Genomic DNA, 13,176 nt, shown 5'->3' with positions numbered 1-13,176 from the left:
TTTACAACACCGCCAAAATGCCCAAATCAAAGCGCGCCAAGGTCGTACATCTTACCAAGACGGACAAGAAGGGCAAAGAGCTATCTTTGAAGCTCTTTGCCAATGTCCAGGAAGCGGCGGATAACTTCGAGCACGTTTTCGTTTTCGCTGTAGAGAACATGCGCAACTCGTACCTAAAGGAAGTTCGTCAAGAGTTCGCGGACAGCCGGTATGTCTATAGGTCGTTAATACTTGGAAGTGCGCATGGCTGATGATTGCGCAGATTCTTCTTCGGAAAGACTAAAGTCATGGCGAAGGCGCTCGGCCAAACGCCAGCAGAAGAGCACCTCTCGAACCTCTCAGAGCTCACCAAGTATCTCAACGGCAATGTTGGACTCTTGTTCACCAACCGCGAACCCAGCGAGATTGTTGAGTACTTCGCCAACTACTCCCAGACCGACTTTGCGCGCGCCGGTGTTGTTGCTACACAGACCTTCACAGTACCCGCTGGCGTAGTCCACTCAAGAGGTGGAGAGATCCCGGAGGACGAAGACGTGCCCCTACCGCACAGCATGGAAACTACCATCAGGAAATGGGGCATGCCAACGAAGCTCGACAAGGGCAAGATTGTGCTGGATGCGCCGTATACTATCGCGGAAGAAGGCAAGGTCATGAACAGCCATCAAACAGCGTTGCTGAAGATGTTCGGTGTAGCGATGGCAGACTTCAAGATTGATCTCAAGGCCTACTACACCAAGGCGTCCGAGTCGGTAACGGAGGTTGGAGCTATGGAGGAGTAAAGAACATGCGAAAAGAGCTTAGTTCAGTTGCATTATGACGGCGTTTCGCAGGCGTTCGGTTTCGACCAGGGAAAAGTATGCTATATGACTTTGACGGAAGGCTCAAGTCACATCACAATATACCCTATTATGTTGGTCCTAAATCTCGCTAGACCTCTGAGCGACTAATTATACTAAAATGAACATGCGCATGCTGAATTTGCTTTTCAGACGCCCGTTCTCTACCACGGAACCATTACAGCCTGCTACAGCATAGCTAATCCAGCTACAAGACCTCCCACAAGTGCTCCAAACGCCTCCGGGTAATTAACAACGCCAGCACCTGTCTCAGCCGGAGCCGATGCACTCGCCGTAGTCTCATCAGCCGTAGGAGTCGCCGTGCGCGAAGTCCTAACCGACGTAGAGGAGTGTGCTGAGGAATGCGTGGAGGAATGCGTTGAGAAATGCGAGGTCGTAGAGTTGCGCGACAACGTTGAAGTCGACAGCGTCGAGTTGGCCATAGCACTAGACGTGGAGATGACAGCTGAGCTCCGAGATGGTGTGAGAGTAGGTAAGTTTGAGAGCACAGGAGCGGACTCGGTGACCGAAGGAAATACGATAGTGCTAGGACCGAAGAATGGCGCGGTGTCCGGGTCGAACATTGGGCCGGTATCTACGGTGTTTCTTGATTAGAGTTGTATTCACCGGAACAACATTCACTACTATTGCTCGTTCCAAACTTACAGCTCGAGGTCTCTTGCGCAAGCGCAGAGACTACCAGGCCAAACAACGCAACGACCACCTTCATCTTTGCTTTCTCGCTGGGTACCCGACCCGTCCTGATGCACTAGTAACGGTAGACGTGAAACTCGGTACTGATTCCGCGGAACGTCAAACGTGTGAGTAAGTAAGTAAGATAATAAATGTATTAACAGACAAGAAGGTTGAAGTAATGATCGACTATGAGTGAGTGCGAGAAAGCCCACGCGCGCGCATCACGAACGAAAAAAACCCGGTTCCCAGCGTCTTTATCCCCCATCCACTTGCCATGCCCAGCCAGCTCTGGCCCTCGCCCCTAAAGAGAAGGATCTCGTAAAGAACAAGCATACCAATACTCTGCCGGCGCCCGCCCAATGATGGCCGCCCAGTCAGCGTGCCCAGAAGGCATGGTCATCTCCATGGGGCTAGACGTGTTTCGGATGGGGGCTCGTGTTCTCGTGTCTACATGGCTGGGAGGCGCGAACCTTGGGCACCGTGGGATTTAGTGGCGCCTAAGCCCATTCGCCACTATTGTGCATTGTTGAAAGATGGCGCGGTGCTGTCTATGGACCGGAAGTCAAGAGCTAGAGGAAAAAGTGAGCGTCTGATGCTGGCTTCCGGGGCTTGCTTGTGGTGGACATGGCATTCTGAATGGGTGCTAATGGACGTTGGAGGCGCGTGTGGGTGGAGATTCCCCACATGATGCCCCTGACGGCTTGGCAGGTACAAGCGATGTGAGGACGCACGCATGACGTGCTTCTTTCTCTCAGCCGCGCAGGACGACCGTCGGAGCTGCAACCGGTATCACAATGCTGACTCTGATATACGAGATGATACACAGAATGCCGAATCTGGGCCCTGCTTTGTCACATAATGTTTTCGTATTTCCGCTCTGCACAAACATGTGCTTTCAGCTCAGTTTATTGCCTGGCTTCCTTTGACGCTGTTATCACACATCTCTTGTATGTATCAGTTGGGTACACCATATACTAAAGTATCTCTAGGAACGCATGTGTCAAAGACTGTCCATTCGCTGTTTCGTAGAAATGTCTCGATTAACAGGCGTCTAGGACACATCATGTCTCGACTCGAGATGTACTTAAACTAGCAGATCATTCTGTCCGGACAGTCAAATGCATTCGAAAATATCCGCAATGGCAGTCATGTCGCTAATAAAGATAACCTCAGACCGTAGCCGCATGATCGACAGCCGAGGCATGATTGCAAAGCAACGTACCGAGAGAAGCGCCCTCATCTTTGAAGAAACCCCACTTGTTGTGGTACACGTCAATCGAAGCAAACCCGCAAGAGCAACGGCTTTAGACAGGTATCATAAGGTCAAGGAGCATGGCAATACAGGACTACTCATGAAAGAGATCTTGTAGAGCGATCACTTGAGCAAAGACCGGAAATACTAAGCGTGGATTAGTGACATCTCTTCTTCCCAAGAATTTCACGACTTACTCGCAGTCGATCGAGACTATGTTCTGACTCTGCGTGTGGCTCAGTCGATAGCAACAGCTCTGCAAGTTCTCTTTTTCGCTGCTGCGTTTCTATGACCCTCTGCTTGACATTAGCGAAACACCTCAGCTAGTTCAAGATTGCTCACGCACCTCTTCGAAAGTGTCGGCCATGACAAAACGAATCGTGGTCACCTCTTTCGTCTGACCCATACGATGCACGCGCGCCAGCGCCTGCTCTTCGACTGTAGGATTCCATTGGGGCTCCATAATGTAGGCGCGGCTTGCCGCAGTGATGTCTAGCCCGACTGCGGCGCACGAAATGGTCATGAGGATCACAGAGATATTTTGGTCTCGACGAAAGTTGTTTAACGCTAGAGACCGATTGGTGGGCGTTGTATTGCCATCGTAGCGTGTAAAGGTGATTGAAGCTCGCGATAATCCTTTTTCGACGAGATCAAGTGTCGATGACCAGAATGTGAAGACGATGCTATATAGCAAGTCAGCAAGCGACATGGACAAAGGCTAGTCTGCTGTAGCAAGCTGAATTAGAGATGCCCCGTGGAAAGAAATTACCTTTTAGTATCCGACGGTTGCTTGAGCAGGTCAGCAACGAGCGCGTTGACCTTGGTAGGCAAGACATCTTCTGTATCTGAAGGCCATTCAACTGGAGTTGAGACTCCCGAGTCCATCATCCCAGGCGTATGTGTGACAATAGCAACGGGACATCGACTCACGCAACTACAACTAGTCAATGGATTTTGTGCCATGCAAGTCTCACAGGCGATGCTAGAGCAAGAGAAGAGCCAAAGTCGGGTCTCATTTAGACCAAGGTTCGCACCGAAGTTGTTGCCATATCGTGTGCCGTCCTGTATCTCGCCGCAGCTGTTGCAATACATTCCATTTGTCGCTGTTAGTGCGTTTATAGCTCTCTGAGCTACACGTGTATTCCAGGTAGTGTTGTCGAAAAATGTAACTGGATTTGGTGATTTGCGATAGGTGCCAAGGTTGCAGATTAGACGAAGCTCGTTGATCTGTTGGATGATACTAGAGACCTTCAACGCTGTATTGGTGTTTGCACCTAATACTGCATCGATAGACCTTGCAACATTACTCTCTGCTGTTACATAATGTTGTCGCTCTTCTTCGCTGAACTGCAGCGTAAGTCTCAGGTCGGTCCTTGCTGGCAACTGAACAGATCCCTTGCTACGTCGCAAAAGAATGCACCGGAGAAGTCGCTTAAGCCGAGAGATAGCAGTGGTGTTATCACCAGCCTTCCATGGGTCGATGATGTCTTTGTTAAATGTTTCTCGGTTGTCGTATGGATGAACGCGTAGGAATTGACATAACGTCGCGATATCTCCGAGCCTGTTTTGCAATGGCGTTCCAGTGACAGCCCAACGCGCTTGAGCCTCCAGAGTACATATAGCTTTGCATGTATTGCTTTGGTGGTTGCTGATGTAGTGCGCTTGAAACGTTAGTGGCGACCTGTTCCGTCTGCTCGGGTGCTTGTTCACGTACCTTCATCTAGAATGATGCGCCGCCAATTGATCGTAAAGAGAGGTGATGCTGCTAAAGACGAGCGGTCCCTAAACTCCGTTTCCACTGTTTGATACGTTGTCAACACTAGACGATGTGCACGAGCCTCTTCAATAGTAGTGATCCGGTTGGCGCCATGATGTCGTCTTATTCTCAGTAAAGTTATGTCGCGCGAATGTCTAGAGGGTCAGCCATTGGTTCTTCCCGCTATAATACGACTTACTTTTGAAATTGTTCTTCCCATGTTTGCAAAACTTTTGCTGTTAGTGTACCTAAAGACACGACTTATTTCGCGATGACTTACGAGAAGGTGGTACAATAAGTAATGTAGCGTCGACATCGCGATGGCTTGTGAACGTTGGTCTAGTAAACAGATCGCCCTCGTCCAAAGAGTCAATACCATGCGTAAGCAAGGCAATCATGCTGAGAGACTTTCCTAGCCCCATCGTGTCTGCTAGAATGCCGCCCTTGAATGAACTCGGTTTACATGTCTGCACGATACCAGTGACATTGTTGCGATATCTGTTAGCATACTGTCAGCCGGATCCCGTCATATGAGCAATTGCGTTTGAAAAGCACACCTGTTGAGTATAAGCTCCGTCCACACATCGCAAGCTCCGTCTTCGAGAGCCCAGCCCATCTCTCGCTTGGACATGAAGTATAAGGCTTGTCGCTGGTGCCTGATCTGGATTAACAAGTTGAGATGTACGAGGCAACATTACGACTTACGGTAATAGTTTGGTCTTCAACCAGCAGGGTGTTTCCAATTCACCAAGTGCTCTTGGGGTGTTGAGAAAATCCAGTGCATCTGCAATATGTAATTGGGTCACGACTACGTCACTACTGGCTATCTGTAGCTCGAAAGTCGTACAGCATGCGGCCTCGTTTGAGGAGAGACGGTGAGGGTTGCAGTAAAGTACGTCTCGATCGCAACCCAGAGGATCCTGCAAATATATCTCAGAGTCCTGACAGAAGGCACCTACATCTTCAGAAAGCCATTTAGGACCATACAGAATAGCTGATATTGGTGCTAGGCTCCCTCTTTGACGAGGATGCTTTGCGCGCATCAGAATTAACTGTAAATCGATCGGGGAATCTTCACAGATACCACGAAGTATTCCCGCGCTTCTATCATCAAACCGGCCCACCCATGCCCCATCAAAGATCACCTGATCAGGTGGCAAAAAGCTCAAGGATGGGCAGCCAATGCAGGAATTCGAAACATGAGGTTGTAGCTCCGCCTGCAAATCATCGATCTACCCTGAGGTCAGCGACAGAGAACACCAACGAATGAGGTTTGATTTACCATGCCAAAGCATACAACCATATATTCTTCGCTATCAATAATAGTGACATCTAACGTGGGTGCGCTGTTGATTTTTGGCTTGGATGTTCCTGGTAGACATTTGTTGAGCTGTATGTCTCGACCAGGGAAATGTTCAAGACCGTCTGGGTAACTTGGCAACGGTGTCTCTATGGCGGATGCCGACGGTCGGGGTAAAGCTAATGTATGCAAAGAAGCGTACTGGTGTTGCAGATTGAGCGAAACGTCGTGTAGGCTGGTAGGTACTGCTCTCGAAGAGTCGAATTGTTCATATTGAAGACGAGCATGTCGGTGGACTGAGACGCCGTTTGGTGCTAAGGCTGGAGGCTCTAAGATCTCTGTTGAGCTACATCCATATGGATCATGACGATGCTGGTAGTTTTCGATTCTAGACACGGAAGATTCGTTATTGATCCGACGTCGTTTGAGAGCCGGTCGTTCGAAGTCATTGTGTGGCATAATGCACCTTCTAGAGTAGTGGGCTATGTTGTCATGGACGGCTTGCCATTACCAACCAAGGCGCTTCCCTCGTGTACTTCGGTAGGTTTGATGCGGTCGACTAGGTAGGTTCAGATCGAGACGCGCTCATCACGCGACAAGACTGATGATGATGAATCGAGAGTACTATAAAGATTTGCATGGCTACAGAAAGTAAATGCCGCTGCGACAAGGAGGGCTGAGCGTAGCGATTGTGGCGGCTGTGCTGCAGTAGAGGCGCATCAGATGCGCATTATGCGCAGCGGCTCTGCCTCGCAAGGAGACTCGTCTGAAAGTCATGTAAAGGAACCTCTAGAATTTCGCAAACCTATATCTCGTCAGCAGGCTCCTCTTGCGGGCATTTGACCACATTCTGTCCCTCGAACATCAGTATGTTCATCTAGCCGTCGCGGTCGATGGCAGTTGCGTGCGGAACGCGTTTTGGCGGGGCGCCCAAGCCTACCGGTAGCCTTCTCATCACCGCGAAGCCCACCACACTCGCGCCCCAGGCGTACAGAACATTCCAAGAAAGCTTCGATAGCTTCGAAAGGACAGTACAGCGGTATTCACGCACCGACGATCGCGAGTTCAGCGACACCACACTGCGCGATGTGCGCGATGCCGCGAAACAGGTCGAGCGACAGCTTGCTGCGCGACAGTGCATGCGGAACATGAAGCGCTTCGAGCCGTTTCTCAATGGGCTGGAGGCGTACTCCAAGGTCATTGAAGTGCTGTGCAACGGCACGCCTTTTCTTAGTTGGATATGGGTGAGTTGAGACATCAGGCTTTTCGACACAGATCATGCTGACATCTAGTTTCCTGGAGGCACCCATCAAATTGATGATGCAGGTCAGAGCCCTTGTATCCGCACTTGCGACATCACTCACGATATTTAGCTCGCTACGGATCATATCAGCGCTTTTGAGAAACTGTTAGCAGCGTACAGTCAGATCGCAGCAATGCTACCTCGATTCGATCGGCTAGGAACTGCTCTGCAAGATAAGCCTGACTTTCAGCAAGCACTTGCAGTCGTCTACAGTGACATCCTGAAGTTTCATGAGCATGCATATAAGCTGTTCAGACGAAATGGTGATCTCATTCGTCTATTGTGCACGCCTTTTACACTTCTGACGAGCTTTAGGCTGGATTTGTTTCTTCAAATCGTCCTGGGGACAATTCGAAAGCAGGTTCAATTGCATCCTGGATAGTCTCGCAAAACACGCCACATTGATCGATCAAGAAGCAAACGCATACCTTGTCTCAGAAACCATGCAATGGCGCAGAGAAGCTCTTCAAGCAGTAACAAAAACGGAGAAGGATCGGTCGACAGCGCAGCTTACAGCAGCGCTTTCTTGGCTGGGTCTCGAGACTGTCCCTCATTGCGGTCAGGCTTACCAAGACAACCTCCTTCACAGACTCGTCAACGACTGTTGTGACGGTACTACTGAATGGATTCTAAGACACCAAAGGATGAGGGCGTGGCTTCAAAATGGACGGGGCGCTCCAGTTTTATGGCTGAAGGGCAAGCCTGGCTCCGGTCAGTTGCGTCAAGAAACCTAGGTATATTTATTGGAACGGAATTAACGACAAGTCTAGGCAAAAGTACGCTATGTGCGAAGACGGTACAATTTCTTCGTGCACCCCAACAGTCGACCATCTTGTTCTGTTTTTACAGCTACACTGTCAGCAGCATATATCCCGATCCTGTGGTCTTCATTCTCGCCACATTAGTATCTCAAATTCTTCGACAACGTACCGATCTTGCCACTTACGTGTACGAAGAATTCGTCGCTGAGAGTCGTTCGCTCTCCGTTCAGAACCTTCAAGGGCTTCTATCGAATCTGCTCCCACAGTTGGTGATGCCACGAATTCTGATCGATGGCATCGACGAGTGTATCAGATACGACATGCATGGAAAACCATGCGATCTCACTCCTGTCAGAGATGTTCTTGTTTCGATACTGCAACTTGAGAGCCCATCGCAAGCTTGTGCACCGACGAAGATCCTTATTGTCAGTCGGGACATTTTGGAGTTGGTAGGAAAATTGTCGAAAAGACCGACAGTGGCACTGGACCAAGAGAGCGATGCGTTGACAGCCGACATAACACGTTTCGCTACTAAAAGCCTAGAAATCATTCGGGAGAAGTTTGAGCACCTCGTCGGTGTAGACAAAATTCTCGCAGAGGTAAAGAAGAATGTAGTTTTAAAGTCTCAAGGTATGTCTACGTTTCAACTCTTTGAGCATCGCAGCGCACGTACGAGCTTGTTGCATCAAATGACGCCTACCACATGCAACGCCAAATGATATGTTCTCAAGACTATAACAGCCATATACTTGACCAAGAATTAACAATCTCTAGGAATGTTCCTCTGGGTGCGACTAGTGTTAGCGCAACTGGAGATCGACGCATACAATCTTGACGACTTAGAGAATGCGATTGCCAGCATGCCGCACGACTTGCATGATTTGTGAGTGATTATCTGTATATACACGCAGGCTTCATGCTGATCATGTGCAGCTACTCCCGCATCGTACAGAGGATCATGCTCTATCCATCCCTATCGCGAGAGCGGACCATCAACATACTGAAATGGATTCTATGTTCGAGACGCCCGCTGAGGATCCCAGAACTTCAGGATGCTATCGTATTTGCGTCAGGGGCCGTCTCGTTATCGGAGAGGTCAAAGCTTCCTGCAGCGATCGTCGACCTCTGCAAACCTCTGATACAAACAGATGATAATGGGCAAATATCTTTTGTTCACTTCACAGTTCAAGAGTGAGTTTTGTCATACATTGAGATGAGAAATAGCTGACCCTACCAAGGTACCTTCTGAAAAGTGGTTTCGTTTCGCTACGGGATGCGGAGAGCTGTACTACCATTACTTGTCTGAACTACCTGACTTTCAGCCTTCATCTTTCCGATTCCATTATCCCTGCCGAACAAAAAGCAGTCGATGTTGGCAAATGCTTGTATTCCCTTCAGCCATATGTCCACGAGCATTGGCTTGACCATCTTCTCGCCTTCGCAGCAGAAATTGCGCATGGTAGGGACCGAGGATTGGAAGCTTGCCTGGAAACTCTCCTCTTCATCAGTTCTCAGCAGCATACGCGGTATTTGGACTCAGCATACGACGTACAACCAGACCTTCTCGCCGCGCGTAATTTCGAGCCTCGTCTGAGATACCTTGAGCACTATGCAGATTGTTACAAACTTCTCTGTGTTTATGTAAATTATCGGCGTGCCAAACAAGTCCATTTCGAGAAGTCCGATGACTACAGTAAGCTATTTCTGTAGCAGAACCAATATATGGCTAACGTGTGTTCATTAGGAGGACCTTTGGATCCCACGCCTTTCAGCGTAGTCCAGCTCGAATACGCTACGCAAGTCGATCATCTGCTCTCAGCAGTTACGGTTGCAGGACTCACACCAGAACAGCTCACGATGTTCAAGACGTCCAATCGACCATATGCGTTCGTATGTCGCTTTCCCGGGTGTTCAGACATGTTAGCGGGGTTTTCAACTCATGACCTTCGTACACAGCACGAAATGACGCACAAGCCGGCGCTTGTCTGCACGCACTCCGGCTGCAAATGCAATCTTCCATTCGCCTCTCCACAGAATTTGAGGAGACACATCCGAGATGAACATAACCCAGTGTCAAGAAGCATAACTAGAAGCATCAGGGATCGGCAAGTGACGCGTTTCCGGAACCGAAGTGGCCATGCTGGAACACCAAATTCTCCAGAAAACTTTGAGTTATCTTCTCAAGCTCCTCGTCAGACGATAGGCCCCTTGGACTTATTGCAACAGAGCCACCAACAGGGCGGTATGGGAATGGGTTTCCAGAACCCTATGGCAAACGTAAACCAGGCACAGCTACAACAATTGCAAGCATCGAGAAATAGACTAATGGGACAAGGACGTTTCTCTAACATTCCTCCTCACTTGGTCCACCAACAGCAGCAGATAGGTAGTCAACAACCTAGTAGCCCGCAGGAGCATGCTGCCATAGCCTACGCAAGACAACAACACGCTCAAAAACACGCTCAACAACATGCTCAACAACACGCTCAACAACACTATCAAATGCAGGCACAGGAGCAGGCGATTTCTGTGCAACATGCCCGCGTCATGACCCCTCCTGGACCTCATCACTCTATTCAGCAACCGTTGACTGCTGACCCCAACCTATTCGAGCTTACGCGTCAAGCGCAACAAAGAGCTGCCGCCGGTCGGCCGGGCAAACAACCACTAACCAATGAGGTTCGTATGAACATGATCCCGGCCGACCTCGACCCCAACGTAAAGCAGCAACTCCTTAAGGCCCCTGATCCTCAGTTCAGTATGATACTACAGTGCTACATGGGGAGCCTTCGTCGCCAAAATGAAATGCAAAACAGCGCATTTCCGCCACTATTGCCTCCAGTAGAAGCCACCGTTGAGGAGCAAGAGTCATTCACGCCTCGAAGACCACCACCATCGCCTCCAGTAAAAGCCACCATTGATGAAGAAGAGTTATCTACGATAAAATGCATCTGTGGATACTCCGATGACGATAGCAACACGGTATTGTGCGAGACGTGCGATACCTGGCAGCACATCGTGTGTTATTACGAGTCTACCCAACATGTGCCTGATATACACGAGTGTGTAGACTGTCTTCCGCGAATTATTGACTTGAAAGGCGCCTCTGAGAAGCAACGCCTCCGAAGGAAGGTACACAGCATCGGCGAGCGCAAGAGCAGACCGAAAGCATCAGCGCCATTTCCCGAATTGTCCCGGAACGCTTTCACAAAAAATGTGACGGTGCCATCAGCTGCTTCAAATTATTCTTTTTTGGGTCCAGGCGCACATGTAAACCAAATTCAATAGATTAGCGACGACTACGGGATCAGGAAGCGTGCTGCATACGACGCGCTTAACGAGTTCTTCGGAGACGCCAAGCGTCGCTGAATCGACCCTAGCACCTACCATGACGTCGAGCAACAATTCAAGGGTCTTTGGAGTTAGTTGTTTTTGTTATACCTTTGCGGTTCATGACGAGTACTACGATTTGGAGATTTCAAAGCGTAAATGACGAAAGAGAATATATTGTAGTTGGGGCAAGGCCGACGTCTAGAACGCTCCGGAGGTTAGCTGATTGTTTGGATGCGAGTACAGTGAACGTTTTGGAAGGCTACAGTAAGAATATCGCATTGTGTAGGAAGTGGCGTTCAATTGATGCTGCTTGTTTTGCGTCTTAGTATAGCGGACGTTCTTCAAGCAGAGTGCGCTAGTCCTTCACCTTGAGCGAGTTCATTTCGTTGCGGAATTCGTCACTAGGGTCCATTTGAAAAGATATGTAAAACTTGCACAGCTGCCTCTTGTCTTTGATTGTAGTCAAATTGCCGGCAACAGACCCGACATCAAAGCCCCTCAGCCTCGTTGTGAAGTCCAAGCTTCGTATCCGTTATGAGCCAGATATGTGCTTCAGTATTCTATCGGGTGCTTTGGAGTCTGCTTCGAGCAGAAAGATCCCAACAGTTGATGTAGGCAGAAGTCGTCTACCGTTGTGTCGGCATATGCGTAGGATACCACAGGAGCACAATGTACATAGTCGTGTCACCAGACAAATACAACCGGTGATACACTGCGCGCTTCCTGAGGGTAGCCGTGAATTTCTGGACCGGAAGAAGCTGTCCGCTATCCGTAATAGAGATCTTCGAGAATATCTTGTGGATACCTACGCGATGAGCTCTTGTGCTTGTAAGATGAGGATGTCACATACCCCGTCTCTTGCCAATCCGATGCTGACTCAATCCGGAGATAGTCACATATCCGATGCAACCTTCCCAAGGTGCTGCAGTAAGCTCAGCCTTGCGCTTCGCCACTCTTTCGCTTTCGCTCTCATTGAATTCATGAATGACCCGGCGAGCGCAGTCCTCCACATCTGCTAGTATTTGTACCGCACAGAAGGCGCTGACCGTATCTCTGATAAGGCGCCATTTCGCGGATTCGATGTAGATCTTGTTCGATCGGCAAGTCAGGCGATTAGAATCCCACCACAACTTGAACTTGCCGAAATTATTGTAAGTCGATGTTTTCAGTGCCTCGGCGCTTTTCAGCGTAAGTGTAAAACCAAGAAGGTGCTCAGGGATGCCTAAGCATACCACTTTAGCGGCCTCAAGCTGAGATGACATTTGATCGACAAATGGGGTGTCTCTTTCGTCAGATAGATGAGAAGCAATACGAGCGCAGTCGAGAAAAACATCTAGGTCGGAAATTACGCAGTGCGATGATATGTTCTCAAGAAATGTGAAGGCTGTTGCAATCCGTTGTACTTTCTGAAGTGGATCGCGGTACTCGTACTGCAGGGTTTTTGGCACGATGCCGATCCAATCTGCCTCGAAATCGCTGATTCTGCCAACACACCCATTCGCCTCCTACGCCATGATGCTGAAGGCCGACGGAGTTGTAAAATTTGGCGTCTCCCTGACAGGGATGTCAAGAACGTTATCGAATGTTCACCAGCTCCAGGCAGTCTCGAGAAGCCCTACTACAAGAAGGCCAACGGCTCCGCTGCTCTTCTCTTTGCCCAGTTGATTCTCGCTTGATGTACCACTGTTGCAAACTCGAGTTCGTTTCGAGCTTCTCTTGCCTCCGACGTGCGTCGTACCAAGTCATGGACCAGGCCCAGAAACTCATTCTTGTCAAAGTATCCATCGTGGTTGGCATCGAATCTTGAAATTATGCTTTCCAAGTCCTCTGAATGTGTAATTTCAGAAACCTGCTACAACGCATCAGACAAATGGTGAAACACCGTCCTTCGGGTGATAATTCCCTCATCGCTATAGGCAGCCTGATGGAACGCTTGTAG

At 49.4% G+C, this 13,176-nt stretch overlaps 4 protein-coding genes across 4 annotated transcripts; 2 read left to right on the top strand and 2 right to left on the bottom strand.

Annotated features, from left to right (window-relative positions):
* Positions 1-17: 17 nt before the first annotated feature.
* Positions 18-779, top strand: ALTATR162_LOCUS9441 (uncharacterized protein; the record flags this gene model as incomplete). The annotated part of the gene is made up of 2 exons (XM_043317075.1): positions 18-208; positions 263-779. 2 exons carry the CDS (start codon positions 18-20, stop codon positions 777-779), a joined length of 708 nt encoding a protein of 235 aa, XP_043173010.1.
* A 390-nt stretch (positions 780-1,169) lies between these two features.
* On the bottom strand, positions 1,170-1,566 carry ALTATR162_LOCUS9440 (uncharacterized protein; the record flags this gene model as incomplete). The annotated part of the gene is made up of 3 exons (XM_043317074.1): positions 1,170-1,283; positions 1,346-1,431; positions 1,503-1,566. The coding sequence occupies 3 exons, from the start codon at positions 1,564-1,566 to the stop codon at positions 1,170-1,172; spliced, it is 264 nt and encodes an 87-aa protein (XP_043173009.1).
* A 1,341-nt stretch (positions 1,567-2,907) lies between these two features.
* Positions 2,908-5,583, bottom strand: ALTATR162_LOCUS9439 (uncharacterized protein; the record flags this gene model as incomplete). Its single annotated transcript, XM_043317073.1, has 9 exons — positions 2,908-2,931; positions 2,982-3,080; positions 3,131-3,467; positions 3,554-4,445; positions 4,499-4,695; positions 4,740-4,770; positions 4,821-5,038; positions 5,098-5,196; positions 5,246-5,583. The coding sequence occupies 9 exons, from the start codon at positions 5,581-5,583 to the stop codon at positions 2,908-2,910; spliced, it is 2,235 nt and encodes a 744-aa protein (XP_043173008.1).
* A 1,150-nt stretch (positions 5,584-6,733) lies between these two features.
* ALTATR162_LOCUS9438 (uncharacterized protein) lies at positions 6,734-11,192 on the top strand (the record flags this gene model as incomplete). The annotated part of the gene is made up of 9 exons (XM_043317072.1): positions 6,734-7,084; positions 7,214-7,406; positions 7,459-7,854; positions 7,914-8,534; positions 8,679-8,787; positions 8,838-9,095; positions 9,143-9,597; positions 9,649-9,794; positions 10,131-11,192. 9 exons carry the CDS (start codon positions 6,734-6,736, stop codon positions 11,190-11,192), a joined length of 3,591 nt encoding a protein of 1,196 aa, XP_043173007.1.
* Positions 11,193-13,176: the final 1,984 nt, after the last annotated feature.

The sequence above is a fragment of the Alternaria atra genome (genome assembly GCF_907166805.1).
Source record: "Alternaria atra isolate CS162 genome assembly, contig: 30, whole genome shotgun sequence".
NCBI lineage: Eukaryota > Fungi > Ascomycota > Dothideomycetes > Pleosporales > Pleosporaceae > Alternaria > Alternaria atra.
This window is presented reverse-complemented; position numbering and strand designations above follow the sequence as displayed.